Here is a 20,807-nt window from a genome sequence, read left to right as displayed (position 1 = left end):
AATTTGAAAGCAACAAGTTTACTCACTTTTTACTCACTTTTAACTCATTTTTGTTTAAGCGATTAGTTTACTTTTTAAAAAGTGAGTAAACCTGTTGACTTTTAAAACGATTAGTTGACTTTAAAAACAAATAATTGACTTTAAAACGATTAATTGACATTATTGTTTTTGTAAACCTGTTTTTAAATTAATGTCAACTAATTGTTTTTAGTCAACTAATCCCTTTAAAAGCAACAGGTTTACTTGCTCTTTTAAAAATTAAAGTCGATTAATTGCCTTAAAACCTATGAGTTTACTCACATTTTTAATGCAACAGGTTTACTCAGTCTTTTTAAAATTAAAGTCAACTAATCAATGAGTTTACTCATATGTGTTTTGAGCAAAGTCAACTAATCGCAATTAAAGTCAACTAATTGTTTGAAAAGCAACAGGTTTACTCAAACTTTTTCAAATTATAGTCAACGTTAAAACCAATGAGTTTAATCACATTTTTTAAGTAAAGTCAACTAATCCCTTTTAAAGTCAACCAATCTCACTTAAAGTCAACTAATCAATTTGAAAGGAACAGGTTTACTCAATCTTTTCAAATTAAAACCAACTAACTGTAACTGTAACTGTTGCTTTTAGTTACACTGTAACTTAAAGCAACAGGTTTGCTCACTCTTTTAAAAATTGGTCAACTAATCGCCTTAAAACCAATAAGTTTACTCACATTTTTAAAGTAAAGTCCACTAATCACATTTAAAGTCATCTAATTGTTTTAAAAGCAACAGGTTTACTCAATTTTTTTAAAATTAAAGCCTAATCACCTTAAAACTATTAAGTTTACTCACATTTTTAAAGTAAAGTCAACTAATCTTATTTAAAGTCAACTGATAATTTTGAAAGCAACAGGTTTCCTCAATCTTTTGTAAAAATTAAAGTCAACTTATCGCCTTAAAACCTATGAGTTTACTCAAGTTTTTAAATAAAGTCAACTAATGGCTTTTTAATTGTGTATGTATGCTTTTTTTTGTATTGTTGTTTTTAATATATTTTACTTCTGTTTCTGTTGACTTCCTGGTTCTATGAAGCCCCAACCTCAGAAATGGGCTTAGACGGATCAGCTGGCCCAGTGTGTTGTGATTTGCTAACTGTCTTAAGAATATTGATGGAAAGTCACTATCAGGGGTGAAATTTATGTAAATGTAAAGGTTTGTGATGTCACCATCCCTGGAGGAAGCTCATTGTAGTTTTTACCTGCCATTTTATTTGACTTTAAAGCTCCAAAAATAAAATGATGTCAATGTTTTCTCACTTTTCACCTCATCCTAATTTGATTGAGATCTTGAACATAAAATACTATATTTTGAATAATGTTGGAAACTGAAACCATTGACTAGTATATTTTTTGCCTAGTATGGATGTCAATGACTAAATTTTAAAGTTTAAATGCACAAACTTTGTACCTTTAAGCTGAAATGATTCAAAGCACAACACATGCTGCCTGTGAGAACACATTTAGCCTAGGGACGTATCTGAAAATTGCCGTAATCACACCTGCATTTTCTGTGAAGGAGTCCATCCTGATAACCTCAGGTTACTCCTCATAGTATGACCTCAAAGGAAATGACTACATAGTTTGAGGAGGAAGCTGTGGAGGGGCGAACCACTTGTTTGTGAATTCTTAATGATTCCAACATGGGGTGAAAATCCATTTGTGAATGAGAGATTTAAAGTGTACTCCATGTGTTTTTTCCTTTTTTTTCCTCACAGGGATTCCAAAATAAATAACCTTTAAGTAAATAGTTCTTTTTCAAGTTATGGACAAAACATTTAGAGACTCTCTAAATTTGCTGGATTTGTTAGATGTGGGTTTGAAATGTATTAAGTTCTAATAAGATTTCCTCCAAACTTTAAATACATAATTGATTATTTAGTTTTTTTTCTTGAAAAAATAGCAATGAAAATCAGGGTTATTGCACCAAATTTTGTATTCTGAAGTCTTCTGATGTTAAACAAATGTGCATTGTGTTGTCTAAAAATGAATATAAACTTCTGAAAACACCGTTGCCACACCTTTTAGTTATCTTTTAAAAACAATCATGCTTTAAATCACATCATTTTAATTTTAAATTTGGAAGAAATGTCATCAATAGTTTACAAAATAAAATTAAAATTACGTTTACTCATGATTTATATAAGAAAAAGTAGTTAAATTTATCAATTTAATAATTTTTATACATAAACGTGCGAGAGCTGTCACTGATAGATTTGTAGTACCTAATTGTGGTAAAGTTGGTTTTATGTTCACACATTCATTCATTTTTGAACAGTTCCAATTTGTGACATGCTACTTTGAATATTCGGTCTGAAATGACATGCAAGTATGACCTCAAAACAACACTAGAACCATTTAATTAACTGTGAACAATGTTGTACTTTGATAGTCATTGACTGCTTTGATTTTACTATTTAGAATTGGCAAAGAATACTTTTCTGAAATTCTAAGACATTCTGCAAGATACGTAAACTATCTGTCCCTGAAATAAAAACATAAATACAGTCATAATAAAAAATAATTAATCCCAAAGATGTCTAAAATGGACTGATGGTTGATTTCTGTGAGTTGCTCTATAAATGAATCATTCATTTGGTTCTCAGATTTCTTTCTTTATTAAAAACAATTTACAAATGTTGCAACCCTGTCTGTGTCCTTGTCCTCAGCCCAGTTGAACCTAGCTTTAGTTTTGTTATGCTATTAACTGCGTGTCTAAGATTATGACACTGAAGTGACAGCATTCGACAGAGAAGAAAGCTGACAGTGATCAAGGACACATTCTATCATTTAATTTTTTCAAATTTATGTTTGTTTTTGTATGAATTTTTTTTTTTGAGGACGACAAGCTTAAAGGTCAGGCCCTGTCACATTTTTTAAGGGAAAATATAAGTTTCTGGTAAAATGTTCTTTATATAAAAAGGTGAAAGTCCGAAGGTGCGAATATAAAACCGAATTTACCTTCATTTGTTTCTAAAGGATCCACAGAGGTACCTCAAAGATACATACTGTATTGGTACCTGAATTTCAAAAGAGGTACACCTTTGTACTTTTAGTTACATGTGTTGAATTTAAACAAAAAATTTAATTTAGTAATGTTTAACTTAATTTGTGTGTTTAAATTCCATATAAATTGTTTGCAACCACTTAACTTAAAAAATTAAGTAAATCCACTGAGTCAACTTTCAGTGTTTGTACTTTTAAACTGAAATGGACCGTACAAAAGTGTCAGTTATAGCATTTGTACCTTTATTTTTGGAAGTTGTAATTTGTGCTATGTATGTGTGTGTATAACGTCTAAAGAAACTTAAATGGAAAGCATTTAAAAAAAGTTCTTTTTGGAACCAAAGATTCCAAAAAAAGAACCACTTTTTTTTTAGAATGTTCAACACAAAATTCTTCTCGAGGACACAGCGTGACATCAGACTTTATTCAATAAGTGTGGTACAAATGCAGTTTTGAGTGCGCTTTTATTTCCTGTAGAATGTTCTCGTTTTCTTTAGACACCGAGAGGCCTGAAACTGGGGATACGAGCACATTTATCTGGAGCGTTGCCCTGAAAATGTGCTCCAGACAAACCTACCACATGTCATGCATTAGAGGAAACTGTAAACTAATTATACATCTGCATGCGCAACGCCAAAGAAGTAAGGTAGAAGACTCTGAATGAGCGAGGGATTTTTCGAGGCCTGTTACTGATAAGTCAGTGGAGCAGCAGGGGAGATTGGGATTTCGGTTGGCATGTAGCAGCCCAGGAATCCTAGGAATGTAGGGAAAGCAAACACAGAGGGCCACACTCCTGTGACTAATGAAATCAATGCTTCGAGATCCCTGGCTCGTCTTTAGAACAAAAGCGCACTTCTGAGGAAAGCGTGTCACAGATGAAATGGTGTGGAACATCAAGATTGGAGCTTTTAATGGTGGGGGGTGTGATTGAACGCTTGAGTTTAATTGCGGTGGTTAAATTTGTAAGTCATAACCTGCATTTCATATTTTAAATGCTTTTTAGTTTTATAATGAATTGTGAATAAAAAAATACATTTTTCAAGCATACAAAAATGTATAGAAATAAAAAATTTATGACAAGACCAAATACGGAATCTTGTTTTCGCCATTAAATAGAAAATAAAAATGGTAATTTGACTTTTTTTCCTCAAAGTTTGGACTTAAAATTGGAATTATACAGTTGAAATCAGAGTTATTAAGCCCCCTTTGAATTAAAAAAATAATAATGAATCCCAAATTATATTTAACAGGGCAATGAAAATTTTACAGTATGTCTGATAATATTTTTTTTCTTCTGGAGAAAGTCTTATTTGTTGTATTTCGGCTAGAATGAAAGCAGTTTTTAATTTTTTAAAAAACATTTTAAGGTCAAAATTAATAGCCCCATTAAGCTATACATTTTGTTCGATAGTCTACAGAACAAACCATTGTTATACAATAACTTGCCTAATTACCCTAACCTGCCTAGTGAACCTAATTAACCTAGTTAAGCCTTTAAATGTCACTTTAAGCTGTAAAGAAATGTCTTGAAAAATATCTACTCAAATATTATTTACAGTCATCATGGCAAAGATACAAGAAATCAGTTATTAGAAATGAGTTATTAAAACTATTATGTTTAGAAATGTGTTAAAAAAATCTGCTCTGGTAAACAAAAATTGGGGGGAAAAATAAACGGGGGCTAATAATTCTGACTTCAACTGTATCTCAAAACTTTGACTTCAGTTAAGCTAGAATTGTGAGATATAAGAATAAAAAATAATTTGTAATCAATCAAAATATTTGCAAAAAAGCAATTCTAAATTGTAAGCTAGAAATTTGGAAATGTAAAATATAAACTCATAATTGCGAGACGTAAACTTCAATTTCAAGATATAAATTCAGAATTATGAGATATGGACTCAGAATTGCAAGAAATAATGAAGCCAGAATTGCCCAAAATTTCATTATTGTGAGAAATAATCACAAATTTGAGGGGAAAAAAGTCAGAATTTCACAATATGAACTCAAAATTATACGAGCTATAAACTTTAAAGATTTTAATTGCCGAAGATAAAAGGAGATTATATATATTATGGAAAAAGTCCAAATTGCAGTATATAAACTGACAATAAAACAAATCTGAACGATGAGATATAATTCAAAATTGTGAGATTTAAATTAAGGATAGATTTCTGAATACGTCACAAAGTTTTTAGTTTGAAAGAATTTCAACTGACATACGGTTAAATGTGTTGCGATGTAAAAGAAATAAAAAATGGCATGTTTTTGTTCTGAAATATTAAATCAAACGTCAATTATATGAGTCAGATCAGTTAGACAGAAACAGCTTTATATTATAATGTGATTTGATTAATAAAAAAACATCTAAAATAAAAGGTTTTAATTAGATAAAAAATGAAAACTATTTTTTTTTCATCTGACCCCACAGATACTGTACATTTCTATTGTTAGAGTTAAAAATATATTGTGTTCATTTAGTGTAAATAAACACAAAGAATGCAGCATGCTATAATTCAATTGTTTAAAATCAACAAATTGTTTTCAATAGGAGTCAAGATAAAAGAAAAGAGTACGTTTTTGTATAGGCTACATTTTTAAGCAGAGTAGGCTAATCAACATAAAATGAGTCTGTATTGTGACTCAAGGGGCGCCCCGCCCACCGTGACGTCACTTGTAGCTCACTTTTCCACAGTTACATTGAAACTTTTCTGCAGAAGTTCTGCCTCCTCACATTCTCCCACATTCCAATGACTCCATGAGACTGAAATAACCTCCTGCGAAGACCTTTTTTTTGCTCATTCAACCGTTTTGTATTGATCCGGACTGGGAAGAACTTGGATTGCACATTTCGTGTTTTATTTTCCACTCATTTTTTCCTATTTGCACAGATCATCCTAATACAGCAGCATTCCGTTATTTGTTATACCATCCCTGTATTCGGGGTACAATAGAGTTTTTAGCCTTTACATTTTGACGTATTTATATTTTATAGCTTTTTAAAAACGGTTTCCGTTGTTTTTGCACATCGTTTTGTTTCTCCTCGACCAAAGTCGCGTTACGTTTTGTTTTCTTGTAGTAAATATAATATAATAAGCTAGTTAAAATGACAGGTGTGACTTCTTTGGACGCTGTGAAGAGAAAGATCCAGTGTTTGCAGCAGCAGGCGGATGACGCAGAGGATCGGGCTTTGGGTCTTCAGCGCGAGCTGGACAATGAGCGCGAGCTCCGGGAGAAAGTGAGACAAATCTTATTACTTTTTGTCTTCTTACTTTTCTTACTTCCTCTGTGGGCTCTTCTACGCGGTCCATCCGTAAACACGGGCATCTATAAAAAGCTCCCCGGCTCCTCGGAAGATTATAATTGTATGTTTAGGTGAACAGCGAGACCTGGATGCAGACGTGAGGTTGTGGAATGAAAGGCGTTGGTCCAAAAGGACAGTCCGACCCCAAAATCTGCTTTGGGCCAGTTGTTAGGCCTTATTGTTTTCCACATACGGTGTTATTGGACCACTTACCCTTTTTTTAGTGATTTGTATTATTTTGACTTACACAATTAACTTTTTTTTTTTAGCAGACAACTGCTAAACTTAGGTTTGGTTTAAGAAATATACAGATATTCTGTTATTTATCTGCGTAGTACTTTTTATAAAGAGTTTATAAAATGTTGCTTTTATTCATTTATCATGTTCATCAATTAATTAATTTTGCCAATTTGTCTTGCTATTACTATATAATCTAAATATAAATAATATCTCTTTTGGGTATAACTAAATGCATTCATCCATCTACCGAGACAGTGTACTTGATAGCCTGATGTTAAAAAGCAATTAAGAGCAATTTCCACCAATATCCTTTTGATGTAATGAAGTATGGGTAAATGGTGGTGTCCAAACACACAAACAAACAAAAAAAAACTTTTCATTTTGTACCAAAATACTATCTGTAAGGAAGTTTTGTTCTTAAAGGGATAGTTCTCCCTAAAATGACAGTTCTGTCTCAATTTAGCCAGCATTTACTTGTTTCAAACTTTTATCAGTTTCATTTTTCTGTTCAACTCAAAATATGATATTTTGAAAAATGTTGCAAACCTGCAACCATTGACTTCCATAAAATTAGTTTTATCTACTTTAGAATTAAGGTTTAGAGGTTTTTAAAAATACATTAGGTGTTCAACAGAATAAAGAAACTGAGATCAAGTTGATAGTGAATCAGTTTTCTTGTGGAATTCAGGTAGTCCATTTTAATTTTCAGACTCATCCTTTAATATTCAAGAGAATATGACCAAAACACCATTAGAACACACTGGTATTGGTATACACGACTGTAGGGATGCAAATGTTCCCTTGTTTCGCTGATTTAATCAATGAATGCCTGTTTGCAGATCTTTCGTAGAACTTAAGAATTCGATTGTGTTGCTCAAGAAAGACCTAAAAAGGATGTCCCATCCTGAGCTCCCGAAGGAACTGAGTCAGGATGTTGTCTCTTGTTCCACATTGGAGTTTCCTGTGGACCCTCTTCATACTCAGATGACCATGCAGATATGCAGGAAGCTGGAACAGCTTAAGAAAAGTCCTGTTCTTCTAGTGTTTGTAGACCGAATAGTGCATCTTTTGTCTCTCCATGGCCATTTAAGTCTTAAGCAACCAAGAAATGTTCGCACATCTAGAATTCTCAAAGGCAGGTGCTTGATCAAAAACAACCTAATGAAGACCATGTAGTCGAAACTGTTACATAAAAAAAAGATTGAGAGCTAAAGTGGTAGTGTGCCGATTTTCTTTTGACCATTTAAGTCTTAAGAAATGTTAGTCAGGATCATGATCCCATTCTTCCGCATTAATTCTTTCCTCCTTGTTTTAGGGGTGTTTCATCGAGTCAAATGCTTGTGACAGAAATATTGCTGACTTTGCTTTCATTAGTGGGAGGTTTCCCACCCTTGGACTTGTTAATGATGTGACCTATGATCTCTCCATGATGGTCATCATAAGTTATGCAGGCCATGATTCACAGTGGGGTTAAATGTCAAAAACAAGACTGGAAACATATGTGAAGCATGTTCTACAAACATTAGACTTTTGAGAACAGGAAGGGTGTCCGTTTCAGTAATGCTCCTCATATTTGCATTGGCAGGTTCCCATGGTGTTAAAAATTATGATATGAAGGCTTCTTTTGCATATCTTATTACAGTTAAATGTGCACAAGTGATCACTTGCTTTGAAATGCTTCCAAAATTGTCTGCATTTCTTTGAGATTGTTAGAAACAATCAATGGGTTTGCATCTGCACCAAACTATTGGGCTCTCTTACCAGTCAGATCTCTGAAATAGGATGAAAAAGAAGCACGTTCTGTTCATTTTCATCTGATAGGCCTTATTTTCATAATATCAGTCCATAAAAAGGCCATTACATTGATAAAGCTGGTCTCAAGTGTTTGCTCAATGTCACATACAAAACTGTGGCTCAGGAAGTCAGCAACTTAAGTCCCAGGTCATTCCCCGACATATTAGACCTAATCGTATAATTGGACAATGACGTCACAACATCCCTGAGCGTATCATGATGTGAAGTGGACTCAGAAATCCATCGATCTCTGAATGTTTTCGTCTCATATCACACATATGCGCGCTTGGGTTCATTTTGTATGTGATAAAATATTCAAGGCTGCGTCCAGACGCTTCTCGATAACATATGGCTGTCGTATTTTTTTTTCCATTCTTCAGCCTTTAAATCTTTTTGGCACTTCACCACTGGCATTCTCCAGAGCTTATTTTACCATATATGGCTTGTGTTTAAAGCAATAGGGAGCACAGTGACTAAGGAAAGGGCATGGCTCATGAGGGAGTATCCTGACCCTGAACTGAATGTGCATGTTGGGAGGGGAGAGGATGTGGAGTGTGTCCATTTCCTGTGCATTTTTCTCCTCCCCTCTTTGGCTCCCTTTTATTCGAAAGGGGGTTAACTTCCTACACCCTCAGCCTGGTGGTTAAATATGTGTGAATAAATGTCCATTCGGTCCTTTCTTTATTGATGTCAAGCTCCAATAGCACATTCAAATGGCGTTTTGTGAGATAAAAAGGCTCGCACGTAGCAAAGTACAAGGTATATTTACATTTTAAAGCCCGGATGTATTCTATCTTCAGATAAAACATTAGGTCTCACAGTTATGACCTCATTTCTCTTAATCGCCAGATGTAAAATTAGATTTTGAGACAAAGTTTCATTGATGCTTTGTTCGATTAGTTAAATAGCGTTAAGGAGAGTAGAAACAACACAAGATATTAAGTTATATTTAAAAATTTTCATTCTTGCCATTATGAGATAATAAATTTGACATAGTCATCTGGTATGTTGTGAACTAGAATCTTGAAACTGTTGGAAGTCAGAATTATTAGCCCCACTTTGATTTTTTTTTCTTTTTTAAATATTTCCTAGATTATGTTAAACAGCGCAAGGAAATTTTCACAATATGTTTGATACTATTTTTTTCTTCTGGAGAAAATATTTTTGTTTTATTTTGGCTAGAATAAAAGCAGTTTTTCATATTTTAAAACCCATTTTAAGTTCAAACTCATTAGCCCCTATAAGGCAATTGTTTTTCTATAGTCTACAGAACAAACCTTCAATATACAATAATTTACTCAATTACCCTAACCTGCCTAGTTAACCTAATTAAACTAGTTAAGCCTTTAAATGTCATTTTAAGCAGTGTAGAGGTGTCTTGAAAAATAACTAGCAAAATTTTATTTACTATCATCACGGCAAAGATAAAATAAATCAGTTATTTGAAATGAGTTATTAAAACTATTATGTTTAGAAATGTGTTGAAAAAATCTCTCCGTTAAACAGAAATAGGGGAAAAAATAGACGGGGGCTAATAATTTAGACTTTAACTGTATACACAACTTTATATAGACTGATGATTAGTGACTTCGAGAGATATAAACAATCGAAATGTCCAATATATGTCAATTATAAGGAAATAAATTACATTCTCTCACCATTACACGAAAATAAGTAGTGATTATGAGACAAACATGGCGTTAGAATTGGACTCAAAGACCTAAACTATTATTTATGGTAATGTTTATGTTTATAACAGTCTTTGAATGACATCCAATAGTGAACTAGCTACCAAAGTTACATCTAAATTTGTTTAACTTTATCTTTCTTTGAAGTTCTTATCATTTTCCTTCGGCTTAGTTCCTTTATTGATCAAAAACATTATTTAACAAAAAAACATCAAAGAGGTTGTAACACCAGTGCATTCCAACTTTTTTTCATTGCGTTACCTGTTTTATCACACAGTACTAGGGTATCACAATACAAATATACTAATCAACTGGCAATGTGACATGATGTAAAGAACTACAACCAAACCAATCATTCATTCTCCTTTGGCTTAGTCTCGGATTTATCAGCGGTCGCCACAGCAGATTGAACCGCCACCTTATCCAACATATGTTTTACACAGCCCTTCTAGCTGCAACCCAGTACTGGGAAATATCCATACTCTCTCACATTCACACATGTTCACTACGGCCAATTTAGATTACCCAGTTCACATATAGCGCATGTCTTTGGCCTTTGAGGGGAAACCGGAGCACCCTGAGGAAACCAATGTGAACATGCAAAGTCCACACGGAAATGCCAACTGACCCAGCTGGGACTCGAACCAGCGACCTTCTTGGTGTGAAGCAACAGTGCTAACCACTGAGCCACGGTGTCACCCTATTCCAATTTGATATTTTCAGAAAATTATTGGTTGGGTTCTCAGTACTCGGTTGAGGCTGGAAGGGCATCCACTGTGTAAAACATATGCCGGAATAGTTGCTGGTTCATTCCACTGTGGTGACCCCTGATAAATCAGAGACTAAACTGAAGGAAAATGAATGAATGAATGAATGAATGAATAATTGGTTTGGTTGTAGTTCTTTACATCAAGTCACTTTAACAGTTGATTAGTACATTTATATTGTGATAAAGTACTGTGTGATGAAAAGTTGGAATGTATTGGACTCAGACCTATACTATGATATATGATTCTTTATATGTTTAATAATGTTTTTTGATGACGTCCAGTAGGTAAAAAGTGGTAAAAAGCTTAAAGTCTATAAAAGTAAGCGGTGTAGTAAGTCAGCCATGATGTGTTTACTACTGTTCATGCTCCAAAGGCTCCACCAAACATTGAATGGAGTCCATAAATACCAGCAGCTCTGACTCAAAAACAAAGGTGCAATCAGAAAATGTATGATTTGCTCTCTTTGACTTTTCCCTTAAGCCTTGTTTTTCTGTCTCCTCTGAAAGTTAAAACCCAGATACAGTTTCCTGGCTTTGAGATTTTCCTTCCAAGTGATTGGCATGCTCGCTCGGTCCGCTCTCTGAGATAGAACCACGGTGATATTCGTCATAATTATAGTTGCAATTATCAGTGCAGTAAGTGGGCGGTTTGGCTGTGAGGTCTCTTAAAACCGAGAAATGTCACAGAGGCACCATTGTGCTCTTTCTGAGGCCAATCTTTGTTTGAATCACAACGGGTGGTGGTGGTCGTAAAGGGTGCAAAAATGTTTTTTCTTCTGCAGTTGATTGTGCTTTGTGCAATAACTGACAAACATTACATGCCCTCATTGAGAGAATCCCTGCAGACCTGAAAACATAGCAAAGCGTTATTTCATATCCCTAGTATACATTGTTGGGTAACACATTATTTTAAGTACCAATTCTCACTAACTAGTAGCTTATTACCTCCCTATTGTTATTAGCACTTATAAAGTACACATTCTGCTTGATCTATTCTACAGCCCTAATCCTCTACAGCCCTAATCCTCAGAGATCTTAAACCTATCCACTACTCTAATATCTATTAATAAGCAGCAAATTGGGAGTTTATTGAGGCAAAAGTCATGGTTTATTAATAGTGTGAATTGTACCGATAATAAAGTGTGACCAATAGTTGTTAAATTAAAATGTCAGAATGTTATTAACCTTTGACCTTTTTATTACCATCAGGCGGAGGGTGATGTGGCAGCCCTGAACCGCAGGATTCAGCTGGTGGAGGAGGAACTGGATCGGGCTCAGGAACGGCTGGGAACTGCACTGCAGAAACTGGAAGAAGCGGAGAAAGCAGCAGACGAGAGTGAGAGGTCAGTGGAAACTTTTTAATTTCGAAATAATGATAGAAGGTATGATTTGCTTTGTTGCCTTGAGTTCAAACTACTTTGCTTTTTTCGAGCAAAACACCTTTATCTCATCGAAAAACAATCCTGAAGTTGATTGCGTAAGGTGTTATACAATGTGATGGAATTCAAATATAATTTTAAGAGAGAACACGGTTACTTTTACTTTGTTCAAGAGGTTATATTTAAAGGCATAGTTCACAAAAAAATGAAAGTTTCAAATCAGTTTAAGTTTCTTTCTCACAAAAAAGATGCTTTGAAGAATGGTAGAAACTGGTTTACATAGTATTTTCTGTCCTGCTATGTTTATCAATGGCTACCATTTGCAACAATTTTTAAAAATATATTCTTGAGAGTGAGTCAAGGGTAAATTTTAAGCGATAGTTTAGCCAAAAATGAACTATTAGAGTTTATTTGTTCTGTTGAGGGACCTATATTGACTTCCATAGTGGTTTTATTTTCCCACTACGGAATTTGATGGGTCCCAGCAACCAGTACACTTTAAAACATCTTCTTTTGTGTTCAACAGAAGAGGAAAGTTATAAAGGTTTAAACCACATGAGGGAAAGTAAACATTTTTACTTAATTTAATAATCATTTTAATGATTAAAATGATTCAATTTAAATGGGTAAATTTCATTTTTTTGTGTGAACTGTAAATTTTCAATACTATCTAAGAAAGGGGTGTCCAAACTTGGTGTCCTGCGATCCATCCTTGCAGGTGTGTTGAGGCAAGTTGTTTATAGAAAGCCTAGAAGAGATTCGGTCACACTGCACTTTTCTCCCATAGACTTCCATTCATACGCACACAAATGCGTCAGACCGGAAACGCAAGCTTGTGCGTCAAGTTTCACAGTTCGCTGCATTGGAAAGTTTAAGCTTAATGAACTCTGACCTACGAAATTGCATTACATGACTGTGTGAGATCAATCGAGGATTAAAACATGACCTCACTGCACAGGAAATTAAAACATGGACCAATCACTCACTTTTTTAAATTTGTAATTATCTTGTTTAATTCCGCCCCTTTTCGCAGAGCCATACAACAGAATTTCGCAAGCTCAATCTCTAGTGTGACCGCAGCTGAAGAGCTTGACTAGCTAACCCAGGTGTGTCTGATTAGTGTTGGAGCTAAACTTTGCAGGACACTGGCGCAGTTTGGGCACCCCTGATCTAAGATTTTTTGTTAGCATACTTTTTGATCTACGTTACCTGAAAGGTCATTAATAATGACTGCATTACTAACCTTTCGTTTCACCTCCAGAGGCATGAAGGTAATCGAGAACCGCGCCATGAAGGATGAGGAGAAGATGGAGATCCAGGAGATGCAGCTAAAGGAGGCCAAGCACATCGCCGAGGAGGCTGACCGCAAATACGAAGAGGTGAGTTACAAGCACCTTGTCGAACGCAGCTTCCAGATGTTTGACGTTTGAAATTGTTCATCTGAAAGCATCTTGTCTACAGGTGGCCCGTAAACTGGTGATTCTCGAGGGTGAGCTGGAGCGCGCGGAAGAAAGAGCTGAAGTCGCTGAATGGTATCGTCTACCTATTCTCACACTTTTAATCTTGCAGACTAAATAGTGAATGTTTGTTGCCTTACCAATTAAAAGCTTGTTTTCTGTTCAAACAGCAAAGCTAGTGATTTGGAGGAGGAATTGAAAAACGTTACCAACAACCTTAAATCCCTAGAGGCTCAGGCAGAGAAAGTAAGTCAACACCTCTGTTTTATCTGCTAACTTTCACAAAGGTGCAATTTGAGGCTCGACTTCAGAGCCTGATAATTGCTTTGGAACCGAAACACGGCAATTTACAGACTAACGGTTGAAATTCCCACAACAAAATAGCTTCAAGGGGGATGCAAAGTTGATTTGATGTTGTCGGAAAGAGAAATATTTTTTCTGTGTCTGTCTTTTGTTACAGTACTCAGAAAAAGAAGACAAGTATGAAGAAGAAATCAAAGTTCTTAGTGACAAGCTGAAGGAGGTAAAGCAGTCAATAAATGAGACAAGGTCAAAGACAAGCTGCCCTTTCTCATCCCTAGAAACTTTTTTTTAAACTTCCTTATTCTGTTTATTAGGCCGAGACCCGTGCAGAGTTTGCAGAGAGGACAGTGGCCAAACTGGAAAAATCCATTGATGACCTTGAAGGTATGAACTCATTAATTAGTTCTATGGGTTAATCTCTGTGTCAAGTTCTTTTTTAACAAGATTTATGTAGCGCCAAACAGTTCAGCTCAAACAGTTTTATCTACATTGTTCATGCAGTTATTCATAGAGATTCTGCTAATTTGATAACGTTTTCCAGCCGTGCGAGTAGATGTTTCAAAAACACTATAGCTATTCTGGTAATAAACAGTGACCTAGATACTGCGGTATGAATAGTGGCAACAGATTGGGAAAGTTTATCATTTTGGTGAATTGGCTCATTTAGATAGTTTGTTTTTGTGAATTTCTTTGTTTGAACGGTTCATTTGAGTGAACATCTATTTTCAAAGCTGCTGCTTTTTCTGGAATGCGATCAAATGTGAGAATGGAGGAGTTACCAGATGTTTTAATGACTCAAATGGGTTCAAAACACAGATTTTGGTTGGTTTTGAAAGGTTAATTTTAGTCAGTTGCTTCATTTAGTTGACACACACAGGTTTCCTTAACTAAATTTGATTGGTTTGTGTGGTTTATTTTAGCAAATGATCTAGGTCAGGGAGAACCCCAGTCTTTAGCTGCGTCCCAAATGGCACACTATGCACTCATGCACTATGTACTTATGCACTTACACACTCAACAGGATAGTATATGTATGTAGTTGTGTCCCAAATGGCACACTAATGTTTTTTTACTAAGCGGAAATTCAAACCGTTTCCCTGATGACGTTTGACGGTTGCCAAATCAGTGAAATAAACAACCGAATTATCAAATAATACCTGCCGTGAGTATTGCCGCATTCACCATCGGGAGGCGCTATAATCACTCTCGTAGGAGAATTTTGCTTTCACCATCCAAAATAAATAAAGTTATCCAACATGTGCGTCCGATAGCTCCGCCCCTTCTGCTACGTAAGCAAAACTGCGGTCATTGAGTGCGTGAAGTGTCCATCATTACACACTTAATTTTAGCGGATGAATGAGTGCATCATCCGGGTAATTAAAGTGCACTTAATGTTTTTAGAGTTTTCAGTGTGAACACACTACTTACACTATTTATACTACAAAATGGCATAGAATAGTGCATAAGTATGCGATTCGGGACGCAGCTTTTGTGTCGTTCAGATTTTAACTCCAACACCAATCAGACACACCTGGGCTAGCTAATCAAGCTCTTATGCCGTTGTCACACTTGAGTTTGAGCATGCAAAATTCAGTTGTGCGGCAATGTGAAAAGAGGCAGGATTAAACAAGATGATTAGACATTTAAAAAGTAAGCGATTGGTCCATAATTTAAATTTCTATGCAGTGAGGTCATGTTTTCACTTGATGTGATTTTGCAAATCAGAGTTCACTGAACTTTGCACCGCAGCTGACTGCGAAACTTGTCGCACAAGCTTGCGTTTCCAGTCTGACACTTTCACTTGAGTATGAATGGAAGTCTATAGGGAGAAAAGTCCAGTGTGACCGCAGTTTTACTAGGCTTTCTAGAAACATTCTTGCAGGTGTGTTGAGGCAAGTTGGGAGCTAAAATCTCCAGGACACTGAACCTCCAGGACTGAGAACCCCTGATCAAGAAAATTATCTAATGATGTAGTAAAAAATTGCCTTGATTGGTTTAGCAAAATGCTTCCTTCAGATGACTCAAACTGGTTCCAGAACTAGATTTTAAACGGTTGGGTGGTTCATTTTAGAAAATAATATTATTTGACTTAATGGACTGGTGCAAAAACTAGATTTGCTGATATTTTGTTCGTTGCAAACGTTGCTAGGCAGCTGCTTAGGTGTTCTGAGTAGTTGCTTAGCAGCTGCTAACATAAATGAGCATAGTTCTAGTATGAATTAGCATGTTGCTAGCATGTTTTTAGGATACACTAGCATGTAGTTAGCATGAATTAGCATGTTGCTAGTATGTTTTTAGTATGAATTAGCATGTTGCTAGTATGTTTTTAGTATGAATTAGCATGTTGCTAGTATGTTTGTCAGTATGGTTTGGTATGTCATAAGTATGTCCAATGTAAAGTCAATGGCAGCTTTTTTTTATAATAAAAGACTACGGGACAGTTGCTAGGTTGCCGAAAGTGATTGCTAGGGTGTGGCCAATAAGTTGTTAGGTCATCATCAGTGATTAGCAGATTGGTAGTCTGAGTTAAATGAGTGTAACCTTAAATCTGTATGACAGTCTGGCGCAAAGGTACGAGATCACAAAGTTTAGTCCAATGTTAAGTCATTAGGATTTCTACAAATTTTTCGGGTCAGTTTTAGGAAAACCGTATGTTGGATCAGTTGGAAAAGATATAGCAACTTCAGTAATAGTTTGGAGGTTCAGTATAGTTTGGAGGTTTGGAGTTAAATTGGTGGTTGTAATATGAATGATCAAGGAGGAAATGAGATCTTAAAATAGTCTAAGAAGAAGAAAACGAAAGAATAATAAGTTTACGTAGAATAACAGTATGTTGGCTTTCTCAAGCCACCATAATGAATAGATAAATACTTTTAATACTAAAATTGATTCCAAAATGATATTTACTTTTTTAAATGAGTTAATATGCCTAGATATTTGTTTTGGTAGCATATGCTGTAGCTAACAACCATTTAAATTGGGTACGTTTGACTTGGCAGCGACGATATACGCTCTAAACGATTTGTATAAACAGTGAAGTTCTTAGTGAACTTTAGTGAAGGTTAGGAAGTGGCTAAATGAACTTTTCACCTTTAGAAATAACCAGTGGCTAAGCAGCACACTTTGAGAAGTCTTGCATGGATGGGGTTTTACAGGTCACAAGCGGGTCATCCTCCCTGCCTATATAACGGCTATAAAAATCTTTTGAAACACACAACACCATATTGTTTTAGAGATATTTTGTCAGAGTTCCAGCAGGCTCATATTTCATACTACTTGAACCCTTTGCTGGAAGATGATATAGTTGAGTCTGTATATGGAATCAGTTTAAACAAGCCTGGTATTGCTTCTGTCCCAAGAGAAATAAAGTATGTCTGTTTCCTACAGCGCCGTTCAATTCATTACAAGACCACAATCTACATTTGCTTAATAAAAGTATACATGCCTAATAAAAGTAAATAAGGGTGCCTATCTTCTGTAGGTCGAATGGAAATTTTAGCCATTGTTGGTTTGCACACAATTTGCTTAGGTTGTTTCTGTTAGAATGGGATCTCTGTGAGCTTCATAGCATGTTTAGCTTCATAAGCCAATTAACTTCTTGTCTTTCTCTTTTTTTTATTTTGCTTCTGGTCATTGCTGCATCTCATCCTTCGCTTTCCCGCTTTTCCTGCCAATCTTCAGATGAACTCTATGCTCAGAAGCTGAAGTATAAAGCCATCTCTGAGGAGCTGGATCATGCTCTCAATGACATGACATCCCTGTAGATCCATCTCTGTCTCGCTCTACTGCATCTCTTTCTTGCCACTTTTTTTCATTTTTGCTTCAATGTTTTCATTATTCTCAATAAAACACTGTTGCTTCATTTTATATTCTTCTGCTTTCATTCCTAAATTTTCATCAAGAAGACTGGAAAATGTCTCTATATTCATGGAAAATCTAGAAATATTTTATATGAATATTGATTTAAAGGGGTGGTCCAGAGTGTATTTTTAAGGCTTGGTTGTGTTTTAAGATGCAAAGCAATGGGTGCTCATGCTTCATTTGTAAAAAATCATGTTATTTTTTCATATATCTTACTTTGATTATATACAGCTACTCAGCTTACATAAAAAAGACTGTCATATTTACTAGTTCCTCTGAAAGACCCGCCCTCAAGAGGCTCTGATTGGTCAGCTAACACAATGTGCTGTCATTCCCAGCTCAGCTCCACATCACGAGGAGGCATATCTGTTATAACATTACAGCGCCTCTGGTCACACCCATTCGCTGCACAGGGTGTATGTGCGTAACCTTGAGGGTTTATGACATCATTTACCCGGATGATTTTTTTTTTTTGTAGTCCCCAAACTTTGTTCGCTGTAAGCTTTTCTAGGCTAACTCTGTAAAAGCCAATGTCTCCCTTTGCATTGAACTTTGAGCATCTTACATTCAGAGATGTTGTTTATGTTCACACAGCTACATTACACGTCAACAAAAATTTAAAATGTGATATCGTAGTGGACCACCCCTTTAAAGGTGCATTTTAATTTTAACGTGTTGTTGACTTTGAAGTGAATTATTCCCTTGGTTTAGTTTTTTCCAGGAATTGTTAAAATTTATTCACAAATCTAAAATTATTGATTTATTTTAAATTATTATCCATTTATCCCAAATGACAGGAAAGGTCATGCATTTTAGGAAATGTCTGTAACTATAACATCTCTAAAATAACTGTATGTGGTCAAAATCCCACAGTTACAGTGTTTCTTTTTCTATAAAGATTTCTAATTTATTTAATAAATAGATTAAAATGTGTTGCATATCTCAAAAAATGTACTCTATATACACAATGTAATATTTTTCTGCTTTAATATACGGTTTTCTGATGTCCACAAAGGTGAGGTTACATTTTAGATGTCTGATTTCACACTAAGATAATAAATAGACAAAGAGTTCAGATGCCATCTAGAATTTTCTTCTACAATGAGCATTTTTTCTCTGCCTCTTATGTATATGAGCAATTCCATGCAAAAGTCAACCTTGCCATGAAAAAAAAGTTTTCACTAAAATATGGAAACCATTTGGATTTTTTTGTTTAAGCAAGCATTTTACAGAACTTTAGAAATACTCCAAAATGTATCTGTCAATGTTTTCAAACTTATATATTTAATTCACCAAATTTGCACAAGTGACAATTTCACATTTGTCACATGACATCAAATGTCACAACAACACTTTTTCTTCATAAATGCAAAAATATTTAATTAAATAAAATCAATCATTTTTGTTCTATAGTGACCCGACTCAACCTTTTGATTATCATTAATTCATTTGGGTTATTCAGTTTAATTTACAGAATTTCTACAAAGTATGTTGTATACTGTCAACTCGCATACTTTTTTGGTCACGTCCATAACGCACCTTTATTTTCCTCATTTAAAGTACAAAACATGATTACAGATTGATATTTTTCTGGTACCTTAAATCAGTGGTCAGTTGTTCTGGAAAATATAAACAGATTTTTCAATATATTGTTAATATATACTTTCTATGTGAATATATGTTTTGAGTTTTTACTGCAAATGTCACATCCATAATAATGGAATTGCTCTTATGTTCATTTATTTCATGTTAAAATCAATGAAAATGACCTATTCTTTGCCGTAAAAGTGAAATTACTAAATTAAGAAATACGTCTGAGAAAAATGCTAATTTTAGAAGAAAATTCCAGATGGCACTTTGAGGTTTATCCATCTGAACTCTTCATATATTATGTTACTAATCCTAACATTTTAAAGATTATTTAATTGTACCCATAAATTTCATGCTTATCTAATGTTATTACTGACACACTGACTTGTCAGCACAAGTAAAGTGAATGTTTACTTTTCTTTTTTTAACACATACATGGTTGTGGATGAAGAACACTAAGAAGTGCACTAAACTGCTTGTAAAAATAGTGTGTATAGCCTAAAATGAGCGTCTGACTAATGATTTTCGTTTTTGCTTTTAGAAAAATTATCTTCTGCAAAAGAAGAAAACCTGGGAATGCACCAAGTGCTGGATCAAACACTTCAGGAGCTGAACAGCTTATAAAGCAAGACGATGAGAGAAAACGACGTCCATCTTAAAACATTCCACAAATACTCTCCTTCATTCCAACTCGCAAACTATTGAGCCCTATTTTCTCACAGAATAATAATTTAATTTTTGGTCTGAGGTATTTCTTTTATGCTTTTTCTTTTCTCGACTTGGCTCGACAACTTTCAAAAATTAGCCAAACGATGAGGTGCTATATCTGAGTTTTCCTGTTTTAAGTAACTTAATAAATGTCATACCTCATGGGAAAGTGAACATTCATGTGCTCGAGCAAAAAAAAAAATCACTTGAAGTTGTGCTATTGTGTATTCTGAAGAACCGAAGAAGTTATGAAGGCGTTTGAAGCGCAGTTTGGCGTTTTTCATAATTACAACATGCGCGCCATCTACTGGTCAACATGCTGCATTGCAGTTCATTACTCCATTGATAATGCACCATGGTATGTATACATTTATATTAAAGTACCAGGTTAACTTTGTGGAGCCAACACAAAATGAAGACCAAACAAAGACCAAAGAAATATTAGCTATTCCTGAAACTTTTTTTGTGAATTTTCTTTTTTTTCCCCTGTCAAATGAGTATTTCAAAATGCCTCAAAAGTTTCTTTTTCCACTTTCTGTGTAATAAATTTTTATAAAAAGTCTGTTCGTGAGGTAAATGTTTGATTATTGTCCAGAACCATCTACAGTGCTGAATTGCTGATTTAATATGCTTGCTTAGCTGTTTGAGCAAAACATCTCACACAAAAAAGT

General features: G+C 34.8%; 1 protein-coding gene across 5 annotated transcripts in view; it reads left to right on the top strand.

Annotated features, from left to right (window-relative positions):
- tpm4a (tropomyosin 4a) overlaps positions 1-20,698 on the top strand; it is a 25,177-nt gene extending 4,479 nt beyond the window's left edge. Inside the window, exons 1-8 of one of the 5 annotated variants that reach the window (XR_012397351.1) lie at positions 5,759-6,281; positions 12,048-12,181; positions 13,479-13,596; positions 13,679-13,749; positions 13,845-13,920; positions 14,135-14,197; positions 14,292-15,443; positions 15,518-20,698. Coding sequence is in view for 4 of the 5 variants with exons in the window: in XM_017353111.3 (XP_017208600.1) it covers positions 6,150-6,281; positions 12,048-12,181; positions 13,479-13,596; positions 13,679-13,749; positions 13,845-13,920; positions 14,135-14,197; positions 14,292-14,361; positions 17,659-17,741 (747 nt within the window). In the remaining variant the exon portion in view is untranslated. 5 annotated transcript variants of the gene reach the window in all.
- The last annotated feature ends 109 nt before the right edge of the window (positions 20,699-20,807 follow it).

Source organism: Danio rerio, chromosome 22 (assembly GCF_049306965.1).
Source record: "Danio rerio strain Tuebingen ecotype United States chromosome 22, GRCz12tu, whole genome shotgun sequence".
NCBI classification, from domain to species: Eukaryota; Metazoa; Chordata; class Actinopteri; order Cypriniformes; family Danionidae; genus Danio; species Danio rerio.
Note: the sequence above shows the minus strand (reverse complement) of the source record. Positions and strands in the feature narration are given on the sequence as shown.